The sequence below is a fragment of the Rutilus rutilus genome (assembly GCF_951802725.1).
Source record: "Rutilus rutilus genome assembly, chromosome: 20".
In the NCBI taxonomy this organism is placed as follows: Eukaryota; Metazoa; Chordata; class Actinopteri; order Cypriniformes; family Leuciscidae; genus Rutilus; species Rutilus rutilus.
The window spans coordinates 12972335-12996514 of record NC_140225.1 but is presented as its reverse complement, the minus strand read 5'-3'; the positions used below and the strand labels follow the sequence as shown (position 1 = coordinate 12996514).

Genomic DNA, 24180 nt, shown 5'->3' with positions numbered 1-24180 from the left:
ACACACACGCACACAAATATAAGTAAACACTTTGCGACTTTTCGATCGCACCCACGCCCCTCTTTCTCTCTCTCTCTCTCTCTCTCTTTCTCTCTCTCTCTCTCTCTCACACACACAACATATTCCAGCGCATTGCAATTTTTACATCGCAGCCTGCTTCAGAGCTAAGGCGGAGCTACAGATTAGGTGTCCTTAAAGAACCCGCGTATCTAACAGTAGTTCCGCATTACATTAATTCATTTGCACACGAGTTTTATTTATTTTAATACCGTGTATTCTCCGTGTAAATTTATGCACCGAACCGTGACACCCGTACCGTTTCGGTTCAATACGAATACATGTACTGTTCCACCCCTAATATATATATATATATAGTATATCAGTCTGGCGAGTAAACAAAAAAAATTACTAGCCAATGGCAATTCTATTGCCAAGGTGTGCGTAGAGGGTTGTCAAGGAGTAATGAGAATCTTTCTCAAACCTGTCTCAGTGCCTCTTTACGTTCTCACATTCTTTTCCTCACCTCCGTCTCTTAATGTTTCCCTCAGGGAGACGGAGGAGCATAATTTATGGGGAAAATTTGATTCCCCTTCCTAGTGTCAAAAAGGTAACTGCTCTACAAGGAACTGTGATGGTGACAAAAGTGGCTGCGTTGTTTACCGGTCTGGCTGTCTGGAACATACCCCACTCCCCCCACAGCATCTGCCTGTTTAATTAGAGTGCTGGGCCCCTAAGGGACTCACAACTCCTCCTGCACGCTGTCTGGAGAAAACCAGACCCTCTCAATCACTCAGGCCCCTAAATGTTCATGCTGTTTACTCAGTCAAGTCTGCACGCGCCACAATAGCTTAACTGCGCTAATTGACACAGAAAAAAGCTAGTGAGTAACAGAGGAACATGCAGGACAGGAACTGTGAAGAGACATCATTATGCATGCATTCAAACAGTAGAGAACAGTTATTGGTTGGGATGATGCTCTGTTTGTTCCCTGTGAGATATCTCAGGCCTTGATACTGTTGAAAAGTTTGGGAGCAGTTGGGGTAAATGGGGCCATACACGAGACTAAACAAACGTACTCCCCCCTCAGGTTTTGGGAGTGGTTTTGAAGGAGATCATGCAGTGGATCACCTTTCCCCGGTAGGACACAGTGGTCCTCCAGGAGCATGATTGGACACTCATTTTAGTCGCATGAAAAACAAAATGGCGATTAAAAATGAGAATAAATTATATACAGAAAGTGAGCAAAGAAAAGTTCCCATCACTGAAGCATTTATAACTTTAGTCTAGCGCTAATTATGCACTAACGCAAAAACTCCCATTATAATCACTGAGGCTGTCTACACTGCAGAATGAATCTCTTGTATTGTATCTGGGCTTTGTTGTTTATAATGAGAAAATTAGCATGCGCACTGAACAAAACTCTGGCGTTTTTAGCAATGAAATCTAAACACCCATGATTGGCTGTTGCATTCATAAGTTCAACATAAACCAGTGCGATTGGTTATGCTGCCCAGTGCTGCTGCTTCTGCAAAAAAAAACAAAAAAAACATGTAAAAAGAAATCTAATGCAACGTGAGCCGATCTAAATACCGCAATCAAATCATCACTTTTCATTAATTTTCACATTTCACTTCACAATCTCGACAGCTGTAATATTCAGAATATATATGTATGTATGTATGTGTGTGTATATATATATATATATATATATATATATATATATATATATATATATATATATATATATATATATATATATATATATATATATATATATATATATATCGTACAATAAGACACACAACAATTGTATGGGACAGCAAACAATTGCAATTGTGCACATTTGTCAAGTACAGCAACAGTAGATCTATGGCACTTTAGTCATGGTTGTCATTGAGATTCAGAGCTAGTCCCAACCTCTCTTTTCATCTGGGTTTGCGCCTAATGCCTCTGCCGAGACATCCATCTTTTGAACTCACATTTTGTCTTCTTGTTCCCTTTACAGAGCAATCTTAAGAAATTGTAGTGGTTTTCACCCCCTTCCACACTCCATTTCTTAAGAATATAAAGTATTGCCTTTTGTCAGACATATGAAATTCTGATTGTATCACCCTGAGCAGTGATTTTGGACTTCAATAGGTTTATGTACATTTTTCACTGTTGTCATTGCTGTGATACACCTCACATTCACTTCAGAGATTATCTCATTGTAGCAAGTCAGTATCTTTTATCATTCTTGCCACTTTTTGGCATCAATGGCATCAATTTAATATGGACTTTTACTACGGTCACAAAAAAACACCTTGCCGGTGGTCATACTTAGATCCCGCGTCTGTCTGCTGCACATACGTCCGTGTGCTTGTGACAAAAAGAGAGCGATTTCCTGTGATGTTTTCTGTAGTCCCACAGGACACAAAATGAATTCAGTGAGCTGTGTTTTAGCAGCTTTGCTAGACTGTCTTTTTTTCTTCTTTTTTTAAATATAATCACCTACTCGACACTCTCCTGAGCTCTTCAATACAGTGTGTGACTGTCGCAGCTTAAATCGAGTTTTACTAGCCTTTTGTCGCAAAGTGCTTAAACTCCTTTTGTTTGGCCAGTTCAATTTTTAGGTGCTGATCGACTGTAGAAAAATGCCTGCAATAACTCAGTGCCTTTATGACCATATCCAGGATCTTTCACTCTTGTATGTGTGAGAAAACTGAAAAATAGTGTTAGACCATAAACTTCAGATTTTTATTGTTTTGTTTTTTAACTTGACTTTTTTTTACTAAATCAAAATATATTGTTTACATATATTGTTAATATATTTTGTAAATTGTAATTAAAAAAAAATCTTGGGATCAACCAAAATAATAATTAATGATGTAAATACATTTACATTTAAATTGACTTACATTTCAATGTGAGAGGTACAATGAATACCTTTTGTATTTAAAATATATTTAATTCATATTTTACAGAGGAATCAAATGATAATTAGCAAGAAAATGCAGGACCGAAACATTTCAAATTCCTCTCCCTGTTGCATTCAGTGAACAGCATTATGAAGTGATGCAGCTTTCAAGTGTAATAATGTAGCAGTCAATTTCCAGAAAACATCTGGAATGAGACGAGCCTGAAACCATTGAGGAACAGGTCACGCCAGGAGCCTGTTGTATAATCTGCAGCAAATGATGACTGATTAACTCAGTTTATTTTGGTACAGATTTTTCTCCAGGTTTACTTTGGAACGGATATAAAATGGCTCAGATGTGCATTTGCATACATGAAGGAGAGGCAGTTGACATTAATACAGTAATTAGTTGCATTCTAATGAGCTGCAGCCTGCAGGTTACTGCCTGACAGTGTGGGAGTCAGCACCAGAGTTCTGTGAGGCGGGTAACCCTATGATGATTCCTGTGTGTGAACATTTAAAGTCAGAGTGAAATCAAAACTGACCCCATTTACTTTCTTAATGCACATTCATTACAACTTTTCTGCTGACATCACTTAGGCCAGTGGTTCTCAATCCTGAAGCTGCTGCTCCCCGCTCTGCATATTTTCTATATCTCTATTATTATTAATGCACCTGATTCAGATCATGAGGTCATTAGAAGAGAGCTCCATGAACTGCCTTCCAATTGACAGGGACCAACAGGGAAATGCAGTGTTCACTGCTCCCTACTCAGTGAGAATGAGATATTAGTTGAAGTTTACTTCACTTCACTTTACATTCACGGATTTGTGTACAACACTGCCTGCAATATTATATTAGTAGTGTTTTTTTTTTATCTTATTTAACTGTAATCATAAGATTTGCACTAGTAACTGCCACGTCTTGCACACAACAGGTTTTTTTCCTCCATTATTTTATTCAAACTTCGAGTGCTGGAGTGATGCACAGTGACTGATGTGTAAATGTCCCTCTCCACTACTCGTGAATTGATGTATCAATGTTCCCTATGCCATTTGCAATGCACTTTGAGCTGTCACATTCTGTTATTGTTTCAGTTCCGTTTTCATGGACATTTAGTTTGTTTCTCATTGCACTCGGTCTCCCTTTTTTGGATTATTCAGCCAGATTCTGTCAGCTATAGCACAATGTTCCTATCTAGATAATGCTTCTTTGAAATCCATCTACTAGATGGGAGCAATCTACTATGGGAAATTTAACTTGGAGAGAAGCCATTCGCATTTGTTTAGAATGTGCATATCCCTTATTGATATCCTCACCAATGACCACCTCTGTGGCCCACTGCAGACTGAGCCTGAGCTAATGCCCACCATCCTCATCTTCCAGCATCGACAATAACTCTTCCCCAGTCTGGAATGAACGATTTCTTGATGACTTCCTCTGCCCAAGCCCTGTCTCCTCTGCTGGTTTTGTCCAGCCCCAGGTCGTCTTCATCTTCTCCATTTCTGCCAGTCCTGCCCAGCTCCAAGTCTTCTTCGTCGCCGCTGGTTCCACCCAGCTGCAAGTCTTCTTTGTCGCTGATGGTCCCACCCAGCCTCCCACTCTCCTCCTCCAAGAAAGCCATGGAGTGTCTGCTCCGCTGGTCCCATCCAGCCCCTCTGCTCCTCCGCCGACTCAGCTCAGCGATGCTTCAATGCCTCGGGCCTCCTGGCCCCCAGCTCCACCTTGGTGTTTGGATCCCATTGCTCTGCCTCGGGCCTCCGAGCCCACTACTCCACCTTGCCCATCGACCAGTTGCCTCAACCTTGGCTCCTCGTTCCTTCTGCCCCACCTGGGACCGTCGTCCTTCCGGCTTTAATGGGCTCCCTGGTCCCTCCGGTTCCACCTTCGTCATTTGCCACTCTACCTCTGCTATGGACTTATTCCTCCACACCTTCAGCTCCATCGGGCTCCTCCCTGGCTTGCAGCAGATCTTGGTTTGTGTGAAACGGAGGAATTCCTGCCTCTGTTTTGACTCCTTTACACATTTGATAAACTCCTCACGAGTTCTCAGCTGGTGAAAATAGCATTATACAACAAGCGCATTTAGCCCAGAATGTTCCGTCACAAAAGTTTATTTTAATTTTTTTATATATCTTTAGATTCGGCCTTAAAAGTGACAGTGAAGTACCTTTTTATTGTAAATGAAGTACTCTAAATATAGGCTATATGAAAAAAAGTTGCGTATTTCTGTCTTAAGCAAAGCGTTTGAGTCTAATGTTTTGGTTTTGGACATGCATCAATGAGAAAATAGTGCGGGATGTGCTTGATGCTTGCGCAGTGCGAACAGTTGGATTATGTTACCCAATAGTCAAAGAGCTGTTCAGAAAATTATTTATTATTTTAGGAAACTCCCATTAGCCCAATTCCTGTATATAGCCCAGTTCCTGTGTGTGCAGTCTTAAACAAACAAACATTGTAAAAATATACCTTTAGGGGTACTAATATGCACCTTTTAAGGGTAGATAAGGTGCAAAGTTTTCTCTTTAAGGGTACTGCACCAGTGATGAGCTATTGTATAAAGGTACAATTTCCACACAAAAAAAGTACTGACAGTATAACTGCCACTTTTCATCAACCAAATCCGTTCCCAACAGATAAAATCAAGTCTCGCTCTACTCATTTTTTTCCCCCCAGCAAATATCCTGTTTCACTCAGAAATACGTCACATTATATAAGCAGGTTTCAAACTGCAATTCATGTTGATTTTTTTATTTTTTATTTTTATTTTTAAGTAAAAAATTTATGTATAGGCCATTTACTATTTGACTTTAAGTGCAAATGGGGAGTTTTTCTGCTCTGTAAAGGCAGATTAGATTTAGAGCTCACATTCAGCGCAGATCAAGCATGGCTCAAACTGTAGTGATATTGAAATGTAAACCTGGATGGAATCTCAGTCAACCAAGACAAAATTTACAGGTTAAAAATAAATTTAATTTGGACAAAACAGATCACAAGAAGAGTTGTGGGCTATGGATATATCATCAAAACTGGAGGGGCTGCCTCAATCTATAGACCCATCATGTCATTAATTTGTGATAGGGTAAGTTGATTTTATGGCCTGTTTAATTGCAGCCTTGTAGATAGTCACCTTGTCAAGTTCACAGGTTTTATTACCATGGTAATGGCATCTTAGTGCTGTAGATGATTATTACTTGCTATTTCTTTGTCTCTCCTCTTTGCTGTCTGTACTCTATCTCTCTCCATCTCTTAGCTGAGACATAACCAGCTCAGGGGGCTAGGTTACCCTTTTGGATAGTTACCAGAGTGTACATGATTGGTGTATTGAGTTCAGCCCTGAGATTGAATGCACTGACCCTCATCAAATGCAAGCAGTGTAATGGCTTCCTAAGCATACAGCATATTTCTCAAGGTGGACAGTGATGTACACAGCAGCTCTCACACAGAAAGAGCTGCGCAAAGCACAAATAAGACCCGGTAATGCTCAAAGGAGATTTCACGTCACTTTTAATTTGTATGATAATAGCCACATGAGATGTTCATATGTTGTTGTTTTTTTCTTTTCTTTTTTTTCTTGTCCTACTCGGGCATTTGTTTATGCACAGCTCTCTTAAGGTCCCGCTGCAACATTTCAGTCAGGTTGAGGTATAGACTTTGACTGGGCCAGTGCATTCTCTTATAGATTTGCTGGTGTTCTTGGGATCATTGTCCTGTGGCATGACCGAATTTCTGCCAAGCTTTAGCTGTCGGACAGATGGCCTCACATTTGACTCTAGAATACCTTGGTAATACAAAGGAGTTTGTGGTCAACTCAATGACTGCAAGGTGCCCAGGTCCTGTGGCTGCAAAACAAACCTTCACCACTGTGCTTGACAGTTGGTATAAGGTGTTTGTGCATATATGCTGTGCTTGGTTTTCGCCAAACATCATCCAAATGGCAAAAGATTTCCACTTTTTCACATTGTTCAAGGACATTGTTCCAGAAGTCTTGAAATTTGTTCAGATGCAACTTTGCAAACCTAAGCCGTGCTGACTTGTTCTTTTTAGAGAGAAGCTTTCTCCTGGCAACCCTTCCAAACATGCCATAATTGTCCTGTATTTTTCTAATTGAACTGCCATGAACTTTAACATTTAACATTTAACATGTCAACTGAGGCCTGTAGAGTCTGAGGTGAGTCTTGGGTGTTTTGCGATTTCATTGAGCAGTGCACTGTCTGACCTTGGGGTGAATTTGCTGGGATGTTCACTCCTGGGAAGATTGGCAACTCTCTGAATGTTTTGTTAACTTGTGAATAATCTTCCATTCTGTAGAATGATGGACTTCAAATTCTTGGCCATATAATGGGCGTATAACCCTTCTCAGATTGATGGCAGCAGTTGATTGCTCCTCAAGATCATTGCTGATGTCTTTCCTCCTTGGCATTGTGTTAACACACATCTGAATGTTCCAGACCAGCAAACTGTCAAAACATCTGCTTTTATAGACGTGATCACACTCTATAAGCAGCGCCTGACTGCTACTTACCCTCTTAAATCCTATGGAATCAGTAAGGGTGTACTTAGTCACCCATGGCAATATATATATATATATATATATATATATATATATATATATGTATGTATGTGTATATATATCTGTGTGTGTGTGTGTATACATACTTGGGGACAATTTGGTACAATATCAGAAAGTGGTGTATCTGATTGAAAAGAATTATCACAATCCAAGAGCAATTTTTTTTTATAAATGCTGCTGTTAACCCCTCTTTTGGTCTTTTCCCCACAGAGTCTCTGGGTGTCAAATTTATAAAAAAAATTGTGGATAAGATGAGGCATATTAGGCTAAATATCTCCTCTTCATCTCATGATTCTCCACTTCTCAAAAAGTCAAATTTAGACCTGATAGTTCTGACAAATTTTAGGCAAAATAGTGTTTCACCAACTACAGAGCTTTCTGAATAAAAACAAGATTTTTGAAGTGTTCCAATCAGGTTTCAGGAAAAACCATTCCACTGAAACAGCATTGGTAAAAGTTTTAAACGATATTTTACTAACTCTCAACTCTGGCAAGTCTGCTGTGTTAGTGCTGCTAGATTTGAGTGCGGTATTTGACATGATTGACCACTCTGTTTCTCATTTGGGGCACTGGATGAGCATTCAGGACTTTTAAGGACTTAGAAAGGGTGATTCATGCATTTCAACTAGGCTTGACTATTGTAATTCTCGTTTGGGGCACTGGATGAGCATTCAGGGAAATGCTCTTAAATGGTTTCAATCCTATTTTAATAGTAGAAGGTTCTCTGTTAATATCGATGAATTTACTTTGGATGCAGCTTGTTTTACGTGTGGGGTCCCTCAAGGTTCTATTCTTGCTCCGATTTTATTCTCCTTGTAAACGCTTCCCCTGGGGTTGTTTTTTTAAGAAACACGGCATCTCATTTCACTGTTACACTGACGATACCCAAATCTATTTGCCCCTGGGATCAAACAACATGTTTTTTTGTTTTAGTTTTTTTTGGCTTGTCTGGCGGATGTAAAGGTCTGGATGTCCCTAAATTTGCTTCACTTCAATGAAGGCAAAACTGAGATTATAGTTTTTGAATCTTCAGAAGCTGCTATCTGTCCTTGCTTAAATTTTGGCCATTTGTCTCCATGTGTGAAACCCCTAGTGAAGAATTTGGGCGTGTTTTTCGATAGTGGTCTCAAATTTGACAAACAGATTAGTACGGTAGTCAAAACCAGTTTTTTTCATTCTCAGAGTCCTAGCTAATAATTTCTTTATTTTAAGGACTTTGAAAGGGTGATTCATGCTTTTATTTCAACAAGGCTTGTAATTCCCTTTTATATGGGTATTAACCAAGCATCTCTTAACCGTCTGCAAATGGTACAAAATGCAGCTGTTAGGCTCCTTACTGGTGTGTGTAAATGAGAGCACATCACTCCAGTTCTGATATCTCTGCATTGGCTCCCAATTCGTTACAGAGTTGATTTTAAAGTCTTGTTGCTGGTTTTTAAATCTGAATGGATTATTGGTGTTAAATGTTGATGATATTTGATATAGTGTACAGCACCTTAGTCAATAATTGTTGTTTTTAGTGGTGCTATATAAATAAAGATGAGTATATATATTTCATGATACTACTGTATTTAATAAATTCAGCCTGGGTGAATAAGAGATTTCTTTCAAAAACATAAAAATTATTCCTGACCCCACACATTTGAACGGTAGTTTATTTGTAATAAAAAATGTATGCAGTATATTGAAAATTGCACATTAGAATGTTATTATAAATGTTAATTCCTTTGCTCTCTAAACCTTTTACACTGTTATTTTATATTTCTGCTTGAGGTAGTAGCTCTTCAACAGAATGGCTTTCCTTTGCATGCATTAATTTGTTTAATTTGGTTTGATGGCGATGCCTCAGAGACATGAGATTTGTGTGTAGAGAGTGAAATAGAGATGGGGGATGGGAAAGATAGAGAGAGCAGCCACATTATCCATAATCCAGTCACAGCTGTCTGCGGTTTGGCGACACTGCTACAGCAGGTCCCTGCTAATAGCTCTATATTTCATAGCGGAAAACACCCTGCCACAACCCACTTGATGTACGACAATGTCTTAGTTTCACCCACAACCTCCCCACCATTCCTACCCCTCTTCTTGCATGCTTTACTGTCCTCTCCCTCAAACTCACAGTCTCTCTCTTTTTCTCTCTCGTCTTTGTCTTGCTCTGCAGTTTGATAAAGCATATGCCTACAGCGTCCGCCACATGTTTGGGAAGGAAGGCAAGCGCACTGACTACACCCCCTACAGTTGCATGAAGGTGATTTTGTCAAACCCACCCAGCCAAGGCGACTACCACGGTGAGTCATACTGAGCCAGACTGTTGGTTTTATATGCGATCGTTCCCCCGAGGCCCATGTTTAGTCCTGTAGTGAAGAGAATTAAAAGACTGTTTAGTACGCAGGTGGTCTTGAATTAGTTATTAAAAAATACCCAAGTCCACGCTGCCTAATTGATAACACCTGCTTTTCGCAATGCACATAATAGGTGAAATCCATAAAAAATTGAGCATCACTGTTCTGCTTACTATGAAGGCCGGAGAACTTAATGTTGAGTACGCCAAATGGTGGAGGGCATTAATTTCTAGAATACACTGTCACAAAGCTATACATCGCTGGCATCAAGTGAAATGTTCCATTGATAATGTAGCATACATGTTTTTTTTGTTCATAACAAAAAAAATGTTTAGCTGTTAAGACTGATGGAATTTTATCCTTTTTTAACGTCAAATATCTTATTTCTACTTGTGTACTTCCATATGATGTTTAAAAATGAAAATCAATTATTTAAATAAAACTCAATTTTCCTCTGTATATATTTGTGTATATATACAGTGCTATGCATAAGTTTAGACACCCATGCTAAAGTTGACTAAAAAGAGGAATAAAAAATCATCTTTTGGAAATTGAACTTAATGCCTTAATTTAAAAAATTAGGAAAAATCCAACCTTTAAGGACACCAATTTTCTTTGTGAATGAATAATGTATCGTAAATAAATAAATGTTCTTCCTTAGAATACAGGGTGCATAAGTTTGGACACCCCTATGTTAAATTCCCATAGAGGCAGGCAGATTTTTATTTTTAAGTATTTTTTTATTATTTTTTTTTAGGATACCATGCATCCTGATAAAGTTCCCTTGGCCTTTGGAATTAAAATAGCCCCACATCATCACATAGCCTTCACCATACCTAGAGATTGGCATGGGGTACTTTCCATAAGATCATCTCTCAATGCAAATCAAACTAGCTATTAGGCTAACTGAAATAAAACCATGCCAATCTCTAGGTATGGTGAAGGCTATGTGATGATGTGGGGCTATTTTAATTCCAAAGGCCAAGGGAACTTTATCAGGATGCATAGTATCCTGGATCCATGAAGTAACTGGCCTTTAAAAATAAAAATCTGCCTGCCTCTATGGGAATTTAACATAGGGGTGTCCAAACTTATGCACCCTGTATTTTAAGGAAGAACATTTATTTATTTACGATACATTATTCATTCACAAAGAAAATTGGTGTCCTTAAAGGTTGGATTTTTCCTAATTTTTTAAATTAAGGCATTAAGTTCAGTTTCCAAAAGATGATTTTTTATTCCTCTTTTTAGTCAACTTTAGTATGGGTGTCTAAACTTATGCATAGCACTGTATGTTGTTAATACTTTTATTCAGCAAGGATGCGTTCATTTGATTTAAAAGTGACTGGAAATACATTAAAGGGATACTCCACTTTTTTCGGAAATAAGCTCATTTTACATCTCCCCCAGAGTTAAACAGTTGAGTTTTACCGTTTTAAAATCCATTCAGCCGAACTCCGGGTCTGACGGTACCACTTTTAGCATAGCTTAGCACAGATCATTGATTCTGATGAGTCCAGTAGCATTTCTTTCAAAATGACCAAAGAGTTTCAATATTTTTTCTATTTAAAACTTGACTCTTCTCTAGTTAAACCGTGTACTAAGATCGACGGAAAATGAAAAGTTGCGATTTTCTAAGCCTATATGACTAGGAACTACTCTCATTCCGGCGTAATAATCAAGGAACTGTGCGGCTGTACCATGGGTGCAGCAGGCGTAATGATATGACGCAGCGCCTGAAAATAGTCCCCAGCTTGGTAACTTCTTCCAACGTGACCGGGACTAAGTTTGTCTGACCTATTAGACCTATTTTCAGGCGCTGCGTCATATCATTACGCCTGCTGCACTCATGGTACAGCCGCGCAGTTCCTTGATTATTACGCCGGAATGAGAGTAGTTCCTAGCCATATAGGCTTAGAAAACCGCAACTTTTCATTTTCCGTCGATCTTAGTACACGGTTTAACTACAGAAGAGTCAAGTTTTAAATAGGAAAAATATTGAAACTCTTTGGTCATTTTGAAAGAAATGCTACTGGACTCATCAGAATCAATTATCTGTGCTAAGCTATGCTAAAAGTGGTACCGTCAGACCCGGAGTTCGGCTGAATGGATTCTAAAACGGTAAAACTCAACTGTTTAACTCTGGGGGAGATGTAAAATGAGCATATTTCCGAAAAAAGTGGAGTATCCCTTTAAACATTTATAATTTTACAAAACATTTCTATCTCAAATAAATGTTGTTCATTGAACTTTCTATTCATGTGTGTGTATATTTCCTGCTGGTAGTCTTTGTGTGCATGAATTCAACTGAGGTTTATCAATCCCTGGAAAGATCTTAAATTTTCTCAATTTTCTAAATCAATTGCTTGGAATCTCCACCCGGGATTACATGATCATAACTGCAAAAATACTTATTTTAACCATCATACAGTATGGACCCCACAAGTAGTACCCTCATCTAGCAGTGGCCTTAAAGGGCACAAAAAACATGTGGGTCGTGTTCCTACTTTCCAGTTGAACATATTGGTTTGGACTGTTTGTGATGCTTGTAAACCCATTTTCTCCAATTTTTTTTTTTTTCTCCTTCTTCCTCACAGGGTGTCCATTCCGCCACAGCGACCCTGAACTACTGAAACAGAAGTTGCAATCCTATAAAATCTCCCCTAGTGGGATCAATCAGGTTTGTCTGACAACTAAAACACACTATTTAGCAGGCTCAGCACAATGTGCAATGACAGAGGGGTGTCCACTGGGTCAAGGGGGGTCTGTTTTAAGCGAGGTGTCATTGAGAGTGTAAAGGGCTTTTTAAAACAACTTGACATTCAAAATTATTTGCGTAAATTCACCTCAACATAACCACAGACCAAACAAAATCCACCAAATATTGTGTAGAAAAGGACATTAGCTTGACAATTAAAATGATATGATTGTATAATAATCATAGAAAAAAAGTGCAATTAATTTTTAACAAGGCATCCCTGAAAGCCCCATCTTGCAGTACTTTTGGAATATTAATGAATCTGCTGTACTTCTGGAATATTAATGACAAAAAGAAATAACGCTCTGGATTCTCCAGTGTAATGACAGCTTCAGCTCTCTGTGTTGATTACTTTGACCTTTGCTGTATCCAGTGATTTGATGCGTTCTTTAAAGTACTCTTAAAAGTCATTTCAGCTGACTTTTTTTTTTTTTACACATTAAAGCAGCTGCAACGGGCCAGGCAGTGAAATGAGATGGACCAGCCTTGCTGTAATGTTCTCATGGAGTTATAATCCTTTGACGCTAATGTAATTAACGAGCTGGTTTTAATAAGGCCATTAAGTTCAATGTTAAAAGGCTCTTAAAAAGAATATATTCATGAAGTCAAATGTTGCGTGCTATCTCTGGTTGTGCTCTTAAGATTTCTAGTGGATGACTGAAGGTAGCTATCATATTAATATGATATCAATATAAATACAATCAAAATATAATATTTTTATATTACATATTTATTTATTTATTATTATTATTTTGGGGGGTGGGGTGCGTTTGAACTGAAAATATAAAAAAATAATTGGCACTTAACATAATGTTGATGTGCTATTATATATTTTGAACTTCAGTTATATAAAGCATATAGTTTGAAGTGCATGAAAATCGTTCTTAGCTATTTGAGAATCGTTTGCATGTTTCCACTGAAAGGTGTGCTACGTTTTTTTTTCTCGCATGGCTCATCCACTACCACCCATCGTGCGGTTGAGGGAAATGGCTGATGGCTGCCTAATGCAGTCCGACATGCCAGCCCAAGGGTAGCACATTTCCAATCCAATTAAATTCATAATTTCATTGGAGACCCCAAGCAGTGTCCTTATACACTCTCAGTGTTCATAGTCTTAGACCTGTGGGCGTGTGAAGCAACAGCTTGATGTTCACCCCAGGAGCTCTCGCAGCACGTGGCCCTCTCGCTGCAGAGCCAGCCCAGTGCGCTGGATAATTAAAAACCTCAGAAAATGTGAAAAGCCTGGGCAGTAGGGTGATTAAAATGCAGAACGTCAACCTTCTCAGTCAACCTGTCTATTGACAAAGTGACATTACAGTCAAAAGGGCGAGACTCCAGTCTGGAGGAGAGCTACTTTAGAAAACTCAGCTCTCCTCTCTCACTCACAGTTAGCGCCCTTCACAGCGTGGCTCCTACCTCAGGAAGTGCAGATTAAAGGATTGTATGTTTGGTTCACAGTTCAAACAGTGCAAGAAGCAGTGAGAACATGTAGAGTTCACACGTAGCATGCATGTTATGAATTTAATCCCAGCATTTTTCATGCCACTTCGTAATACTTAAAAATCCCCTGAAATTATAGCCATATGTTGTGGCTGTGTGATTGTTTGCTGTTAAGTTACTAAGTGTAATGTATGATAAAGCAGTCAGAACAAAGGTTTACATTTAGGGATTGCATTTTAAGTGTGATGATTACTTGCGTAGGTTGTTGGATGATATATTGGCTATATATTGAATATTCACGTTATAGTAACAATGGTTTTACTAGCTATAATAAATTGAAGTAACATCCTGAATATTGCAATTTTAATGTGCTTTTTTTAACATTGAAAAGCCTTTTTTGATCCACACATATAAAGTGTTCAAATGTTTTCGTATTGTTTCTGATTTAAACTTCAAGTCATTTATGTGAATCAGTTCAATGAAATGATTCAAAACTCTGGTTAAAAAAAAAAAAAAATTTAAAGACAAACTCACAAATTTCCACAAGGCAAAAGAGTGCAGTTTAAAATGTGTAATGCATGTTATTAGCTGTTCTTGGCTATGTTATCCGCAGGCAATATGTAAACCAATGATTTTATCTTGTTTTTCACAGCATATGTCGAACCCCTAGCTGGTGTCTTGCTGTATATGTTACCATTGCTTCCCAGTAGCGATCGTCTCCAGAGCTTCGAGTTAGGTGTTGGATGGTGTTGTCTCTCACCTTTAAATCCATGTATTATGCATTTCTGCTCTTGCCGATTTTAGCTAAGGTGGAATGGCATACTTTACCACAGGGAATACATGGTGTTAAAAGCATCACCTGAGGGGAGGTCTGAGCAAAAAAGAAAAGAGAAGCAGATTGTAACCACTTTTCCATCTCTCTTTGATGCCATTTTGCCTCTGTTCCTCATCTGAAACCTCATAAACTTGTGCTGTCTCAGCAAAAATAGCACAATGCGTTGTTAACGGTGTTATTCATCTTTATTGCTCATCAAAGACTTCTTAGATATCGATTTGACATTTTGGCCCCCTTTGTCACGCAGTTGGATGACACATGACCACATTAAAAGCCTGATATGAATGCGCCTCCAGACTCGTGATCGGATTCAGAGGTGGTCAGGGAAAGTTTCTGACGTTCAACAAAATGTAAACACTAATGTTATCTAACTACACAAGTAACGTAATACAGACACTGTTTGTGCTACAAATAACCATTATTCCTCACTTTGATGGGCTTAGTTAAACATTTTCTGTCAGGCTGAATTTTTATGTTATTTTAATTCTTATTAAGATACCATTGATATCTTTTTAAAAAAGATTTTTTTTACCATGTTTACTTTGGGGATGTTTCTAAAGTATGGAAGCACATTAGATCAGATACATTTTTTATCTGTCAGAATGGCAAAACTCATTTCGAGTTCTCCGTCATTATTTTGGTTTACACAACCTGTAGTGCAATATGTAAGTGGCTTTTTCCATTTTGTGCTGATCTCTATCTAATCATACTAGAGACACATTAGAATGAAGGTGTAAATAAAGATCTCAGCTAAAGAATATCCAGGTACTCTCTGGATATGAAACGCATGTTAATACAGTAGCACATGTTCAATGTGCTTTTGACATTTGATGCTATTCACTGTTTGTTTGTTTTCTATTCTTAATATTTTGTCTTTAATAATGTAAGCAGATACCTTTTTGGAGCATACTTGTAAATGTATTATAAATAATTAAGACTTTTTTTTTCTTTATAACTGGCCACCAACCGCTCACCACTCTCTCTCTCTCTCTCTCTCTCTCTCTCTCTGTTTTTTCACAGGTTCTGGAGCTGGTCAAGGGAATGCACTATCAGCTGGCCTGCCAGAAGTACTTTGAGCTGACACACAGTGTAAGGATGCTTTTCATTTTGGCCTGCCGTAATTGGACCTGCTTTTGTCAGCTTAGGGATAGCCCTGAGAAGTCTTTACAGAGCCTGACCATTGTAGTCACATCTGCCTTTAGCTGACCTCTAATAAAATCTTAATTTGCAGTGTTTTGCAAAGCAATTTTAAGATAAATTTTCCCTCTGATACATGGTGTCCACTACAATGCACACTCAATTTTCTTTTTTTTTTTTTTACTATTTATGAGCAACATGGGTGATTACATTTGATACTTAGCCATAAATCTGTATGATGTCGTTTTTGGCTCTGTCCCAAATGCTGCACTTGATGTGAATTTGCAGATTTGCGGTGACCGCTGCTTGTGTCAGTGAAGTACACAGTCCCGTAGGGTGTCCCATTTGACATTTGAGGGCTTAGGGTGGCATTTGGGACAGGGCCTTTATGCCATAGTGTTCCTTTATTTATAACATCAATTCAGCATGGCTGATGGAAATGGTAATGCACCAACAAGGCTCGAAATTGCAACCATTTTGGTTGCATATGCTTGAGTCTGTGCGACCTCAAAATATATTTGGAAGCATATGTGCGAGTGCAAATAATTCTTATGGTGTTTTCTAGAGATGCACTGGTCAACCAGCTATAAATCAAAACCAGCTGTTTTTTTCACCAAACACCACTGGCAATTGGTTTTTTATTTTGGGCGATCTCTGTTCCGGAATATATACAATATATATGTATGTGTGTGTGTGTGTATATGTGTATATATATATAGACCCTTTTAGGGATGCTCATTTCGAATAATTTTCCCGACTGACAACCGGCACTCTTTAATCGATTATTAACCGTTAACTGATAAGATTCCAAATAAAAATGATGAGTATCTGTGACCCTTAAAAAAATTTTTTTTTTTTTTAAAGGGTTTATTTTAACGTGCAAAGTGCAAACAGCAGCATACAGAACAGATCAACAACAGAACCTGGATTCAGTTTAAATTTTCACGCACCTGCAGCATTTCTGACAGTGAGAGAAAAACAGAACAAAATAATACAAATAAAAAACAAAATAGGCCTACACTAAATATATTTTTTAAACTTAAATAATTAACAAATTAAGATGACAAAAAGAAAACACTGAATCCGTTTGAACAAAGCTTTCAAAAACCGGATTTTCTTTTTCCTTTAGACTAAGATTTTTCGTTAAATAAAAATAGCAGCCCTACCTCAACACCTTGTCTAATTTTTTATTTAAAAAAAGCAGCATATCAATCAACGTGATGTGGGGTCAGTCTGGAGCGCAGCCTGTTGACAGTCAAACGCGAAGTGTATATTCGCATCGCGTTATTTACTCGCTCTAGATTACTCGCGGGATGTTTTTCTTGTTTTTCGCGTCACTCGCGAATAAAAATATACCGCGCAAAGGAGTGTGTCATCATCATCAACAACAACACAATTTCTTTCTGCCATAATATTTCCGTCATGTCTGAAATAAATGATATTGCTGCTCTGTACTTGTTGTGGAAGTCCCAAATACGGAGGAAAGCCAAACGCCGACGTGTCTGGGTTCACATCACCATACAGAGGCGCACTCAACTCGGTGAATTTCACCTCTTCACGCGAATTTTCTGCTCGAGTTGAAATTTTTCAACTTGTCTTGCGTGGAAGACGCGATTGAGGCCATTATCGAGCTTTCGCGGCAAACGCGTCGCCCAATAGGGATCTTCGCCGTGACGTCACGACGCGCTCTGGTTGGTAGAAGAAAAGTAATGGCCGCTTGCTTCGCAGCGCAAACACAGAAGAAAAATGGTTGTGTCGTGCTGTGTGATCGGCAAGATTGGACACTGTACTGTGTGTGTATCATCTGTGTACATACCCTTATATATTAAGAGCAAATTATTGTATTTTAATAAATTTTTACGTGTCAACCAATGTTATATACAGGGCCTAAAGTTAACTTTTTTTGACCACCAGCCACTGTGACTTTTTACCAGACAGTTTTTTTTGGCCTCATAAAAGGTGAAAAAAGGAATTGCACAAACATTTCTTCTTTAACTTGTAAGAATACACATTTAAATTCTGTCAATTTATTAACGAGATCCATACAAGTAATAACTCTTAAGGTGATGATACACAGGGCAACTTTTTGAGCAATGTTGCTGGGCAATGTTGCCATCAACGGGCAACCAGATGAGACACAGGGCCCACGACCAATCTAAATTATCCAGATAGAAATGTATTGCCCATTTTCAATGGGAAAGTTCCCAAGCAACAATCGCTCGGCAAGATTGCCCAGCAACATTGCTCAAAAAGTTGCCCTGTGTATCATCACCTTTAGAATACAGATATAGACCTAGTGCAGCTCGTATGTAAACAAATCACACGCGGCTGTGTTCATGGCTGGGCAGCTGTTAGTTACAGCGTTCAGGAACCGTTAAGCAGAACTAAATTAATATTACTGGTAAAGTTACCGGGTAGGCTACCGGACATTTTCTCACCGGTTCCCAACTCCCAACATCTGTGCAACTGTCATTGTACTGTAGCCTATGTCAGCGTTGCATTATCTCATCTCATCTCACCAACAGTTTAATAACGTTACTTAACTCACACATTCAAACGCAGTCAGAGAAGGGTCATCTTTCTCTCCGATCACATACGTTCCGAAACACTCAAACTGCGCTGCTTTCACAGATGCTTTCTTTACTAATGTGCCGCCACATTTTTTAGCTGTAAATCCAACGAATTTGCTGACTTCGTTAGTCAAAGAACAACAAAAAATTCTCACTCAGGTGATATGGATCAGGCAGAGAACATGAACCCTGGTGGTTATAAAAGCTTAATTATATCTCTTTTTAGCTTCTTCGGACAAATAATTAATATTATGCTGACAAAACACAGGTAGACTGCTGCGACTTGTTGGTTCTTTCTGCCAACCAGTTCGCGGCCACGCCCATATCGTGACGTCACATTTGACGCCGGCGAACATCCCTATTCGCGTCATTCGCGTCTTTGCATTGACTTTGTATGTAATCTACTCGCGCAAATAATTAAATTCGCGTTTGGTGTGAACACGCCATTAGACCCGCGGCAGAAAACACCCTCTCCTATGGGACGGATCGATGTCCCGGGAATACACAGGTAACGTCTCGCCAGAGACGTGTGTGGTTGCGCGTGTCTACGCGCTCCGTGAGTTAATAAATATAAGCAATAGTATTTTATTTTTAAACCATGCAGCAGCAAAAAAAAAAAAAAAAGAAGCTTAAAAAAAAAAAAACGTTTTAAACCGTTTAACTGATAGTATTAATCGGTCAAAATTTTTACTTTCGGTTAACGGTTAAACGGTCAATATGAGCATCCCTAGACCCTTTCCAAAAAATTAGAATATCATGGAAAAGTTTATTTATTTCCATAATTCCATTCAAAACGTTAAACTTCCATAGATTATAGATTCAGGGCCCACAACTTATAGATTCAGGGCCCACAACTTATAGATTCAGGGCCCACAACTTAAACGATTTCAAGTATTTAGTTGTTTATTTGTACATAATTTGGGCTTCCAGCTCATAAAACCCACGAAAACAGGATTTCAATTTTTTTTGAATATTACATGAAATCACACAGTAATTACACAGTGATACCATGGTCATTGAACCAGGTTTTGGTTATTTTGGCAGTGTGGGCAGGTGCAAATCCTGCTGGAAAATGAAGTCAGCATCTCCATAAAGCTTGTCTGCTGAAGGAAGCATGAAGTGCTCTGAAAATGTCCTGGTAGACGGCTGCGTTGAGTGGACAGCACAGTGGACCAACACCAGCCGATGACCAACACAGACTGTGGAAACTTCACACTGGACTTCAAGCATCTTGGATTGTGTGCCTCTCCATTCTTCCTCCAGACTCTGGGACCTTGGTTTCCAAATGAGATGCAAAATTTGCTCTCATCAGAAAAGAGGACTTTGGTCCACTGTGCTTTATTAAATCCAGAGTCAACACAGCCGTCTACCAGGACATTTTCAGAGCACTTCATTTTCCAGCAGGATTTGCACCTGCCCACACTGCCAAAATAACCAAAACCTGGTTCAATGAGCATGGTATCACTGTGTAATTACTGTGTGATTTCATGTAATATTCAAATTTTTTGAAATCCTGTTTTCGTGGGTTTTATGAGCTCGAAGCCCAAATTATGTACAAATAAACAACTAAATACTTGAAATCGTTTAGGTTGTGGGATATAAATAATATACATTGGACAGATGTGTAATTCTCTCAGAAACCAAACGAATTGGAATTAATTTATATTTTTTGCTGAAGTAAGAAGATACATATACAAATTGTATCATCTAAAGCTTTTTGGTGAAGGCTAGATAATACACATTGTCTCTTCAGGGTCATTAACATTTTCTCAGCATTTTTAAAGCTGATATTATAGTCATATTTTCAAGGTAATGGACAGAAACTCGTTTTTAAAATCAGATGATAAATGTGCTGAATCTTTGCTTTTTCTATTTGGATTGCCCTTCAGATTGGACTTTGGGCTTTGCAGTTTCAATATGCTTTCTTTGACAGGGGCATAATTGTGTGTCAGAGCTGAAAGCAACCAGAAAGCAAATGATTACAGCTCTATTTAAATGGTTATCTAATAGATTTCTTCTTATTTCTTCTTCCTAGTTTTAAATTGGAGGGGGTGGATAGGACTCTGGCAGCAACCTTTCTGTATTTTATTTTTGTTTATTTTTTGCCAAGCAGAGAGAAATATTTCAGAGCTATGTCAGTCAAGATTACCTGTGTGACACCTATGCCCTGTCCCTCAACTAAAAAAGCAGCCCAGCTGTCAGGTTGAGAATGAAAATGTGCACACACCAACGCCACGCAAACAGACGCTATCTGCTAGGTGACAGGTTAATGTGAAGAGGGGGAAGAGACCGTCTTGGATATGAGAGAGCTTGGTAAACCTTTCAGATGTTTGTCAGCAATGTGTAACAAGATGGATTTTTAAATGGGGAAGCTTTAGTAACAGGTAAAGTCATGATGAAGCCATTTCTCAACATCTACCAGAAGCAATTTTATATATATATATATATATATATATATATATATATATATATATATATATATATATATATATATATATATATATATATATATATATATATATATATATATATATATATATATATATATATATTTGTTGTTGTTTTTTTACTTTTTCACTAATTTAGTTGTTAATTTCATTTCATTCATTTATTGTTTTTCACTTTAGTTAAATTTTCAGTAGTTTTTAATTGATCGTTGTTGATTTTAGTTGTTTTTTTATTTTATTTAGTTTTCTAGCTCTAGTTTTAAGTTTTATTTTGTTTTTAGTATCAGTATTTTAGGTCTGCCAAAGTTAATGCGCTGGATGGTATCATAAAAAAATGTATGTCGTTACATTTCACGTCACACTCCAGTGTCATCTATGCCATTTATATATATATATACCACATTAAATATAGACTACCATTCAAAACTTAGTGTTTGGTATGATTTTGTTTTTTATGTTTTAAAAGCATTTCTGCATCTCTGCATTTATTTGATCAAAAAACATTAAAAACCATAAGATTATAGATCATTTGGGAGCAGACGTCACAGTTACGTCTCTTGCAGCTGTGCATTGTGGTGGCAGAAAAACAGTGGTAACAAGTGTGGGAAAACAGGCAAAATCCATGGAATAAAATAACAAGCTTATATATATGAGAAAAATCAGAACTGTCAGATATAAGGTTGAAATTACCTTCTCTTTTTTTTGCGTGGCTTCCCTGCAGAACTGTCATTTTCTGCCACTAGGCTCTGCTCACAAAACACCCGAATGGTCTGTTATAAATTTAAAATAACTGTTTTCTATTTTAATATTACTCCAGTCTTCAGTGTCACATGATCCTTCAGAAATCCTTCTAATATGCTGATTTATTATTATTATTATTAACATTGAAAACAGTCGTACTGCTTAATATTTATTTTTAACGTTTTTGTGCTGAATAAAATGTTCAAAATAACAGCATTTATTTGAACTAGAAATCTTTGTACCATTATGAATTTCTTTACTGACACTTCTGATACATTTAATGCATCCTTGCTGAATTATAGATTTATTTCAAAAAAACGTTCGAACGGTAGTAAACTAGTTAATTTGAGTCAGTTGTGTTAGATTTCATTAATAATAACAACACTGTTTAGTAAAAGTCAACAGTCTCCACATCTGCGTAAGCACTTCAAATCTGCTGATGTTCTTGCTGTTGTTGAAGCTTTAGCTCAATGTCGAGATGAGTAAATCAAAGAGCGTGTATAAATTTCTAATCTCTTGCACGTCTAGATTTATTCCCTCAATAAGAAAGCTTTATGGCAGTGTTTGTGTCTGCGCCACCCCTCTTTTAATGCAGTAATGCACTCAAAGTGTCATTGATAGGATATAATGGCTTTTAATGGCTCCCGGTGAAACGGCAGCGCCTTTGCAGTCCAAGGGCATCATTTAGCTCCTGGCCCCGGGGCGCTTGGGACTAGGGTCATTGCTGATGACTAATAGCCCCGAGCCAAACAGTGCGAACGGTTTATGATGCAGGAAAATGAATAAGATGGCTTCCTTGATGAACAGCCTGCAATAACAGGATTTGAAAGATAAACTGAAATTCATGACTCTTATTTTAGGGTCGGTGAATGATGAAACCTCTGACGTTAATAGGCACAATAAAACATTCTTGTTGGGGCATCAGTGGATCCGCACCACCTCGCCTTCCTTACATCTGATACGCGATGGCGCAACCATCTTGGCTGCAAAAACACGCTTGTTGAACTCCAGCGTAAGAGACTTTAATCACTGCCATATGTGCCCTCCGCTTTCACATCCGCGACACATAACAAATAGACGCTCGCATTCCTCCCTCCCTGGCAGCATTTATTTAAAGGTCAAAATGTAATACTTCTCTGATGAAATATTTACACAACCGCAATAAATCAAACAATGGAGAAAAGGAAACAATAATGAAAAAGAGGAGGGGAGGCAAGGGAGGTGGACTTGAGAAGGAGAGCTTGTTGCGCATCCGCCGAATCGATCCGTCTCTAGGCCTCGGCTGGGATTGTTTCATGTTTATGCATATTTCATTTGGCACAGAGTCGCTGGGCGAGGGTAGTCCACTGTAATGTGTTAACTCGGAGATGGATCCGTGTAATGTATCTTTCTGTCCACAGCTTAACTACCGCAGAGACCCCTGTGCACTCGATTCAGAGAGATGGGTTTGAAACTTTGATTCATGAGGAGTATCAGGGGTGTGCTGTGATTGAAGCATAATTAAACAGCCATATCCTCTGCACTTAGAAACAAATGGATTGTGCAGCGTTTGAGTGCAATGCAGCTTTCAGGGATCCATCAGTGAGAGGCTTTGCCATAAACAAGGCTGAAAGAAAGGAGAGTTTAAATAGAAGCTTCCAGCTTAAATTTCCCCGTGTACCCTTTTAATGTTCCAGGTTCAATGCAGTTATTTAAACTTGGCTTACAAAATAAATACACATTATTACACAAAATTTGCATACTAAACTCTGTTGCTTGTTACAGGTTGAGGATGCTGGGTTTTCTCTTAATCACCCTAACCAGTACTTCACCGAGAGTCAGAAGCTTCTGGGTGGAGGCCGGGACATCAAGAAAGTTGAGGTGTCACAAAAAAGCCAAGAAAATCCATCAAACACGTCCCGTCCATCTCAGGGAAGTTCCAAACAGGCCCACGAGGAGATGGGGGATTTAGATTCCTTCTTCCAGGATGAATAATTTTGAAAAATGAATACACCATAGGGCCCTTACTTGCATTCACTATATTTGATATAAATTGTTTCCAATGTTCAAAAACTTTGATCTGGTTGTATTTTCCTTATCTTTGTGGTGATAAGATCTTTTTTCAAATAACATGTTTTTATAAAAATTAATAAAATAAATACATTTTTCATAAAAGCATTTTCTGTTTTTACTTTTCATTTTAATTATAACCAGCACTGATGACTCACCTCAACCTATTTAGTAATCAGTGTAATTATCATCTGCTCAGTCTCTTTCTTCCCGCTGGTGCAGTGATGTCTTCATACATTATCCTTCAAAAGTTTGGGAGTCAGTTTAAGAAGTTTTTAGTTTTAAAGTAATACTTTTATTTATCAAGAAAGTATTATATTAATTAAAAGTGATAGTAAAGACATGTATATTAAATGCTGTTATAATAAATCCTGAAAAAAGTAAATATCTAG

The 24180-nt window shown here is 38.2% G+C and overlaps 1 protein-coding gene across 2 annotated transcripts in view; it reads left to right on the top strand.

The window, feature by feature from the left end:
- prim2 (DNA primase subunit 2) overlaps positions 1-23896 on the top strand; it is a 67141-nt gene extending 43245 nt beyond the window's left edge. Inside the window, exons 11-14 of one of the 2 annotated variants that reach the window (XM_084390603.1) lie at positions 9631-9757; positions 12409-12491; positions 15865-15933; positions 23504-23896. In XM_084390603.1, coding sequence (XP_084246729.1) covers positions 9631-9757; positions 12409-12491; positions 15865-15933; positions 23504-23713 — 489 coding nt within the window. In that variant the 3' untranslated portion in view covers positions 23714-23896. The remainder of the gene's footprint in view (positions 1-9630; positions 9758-12408; positions 12492-15864; positions 15934-23503) is intronic. The other variant, XM_084390604.1, reaches the window with a different exon arrangement.
- Positions 23897-24180: the final 284 nt, after the last annotated feature.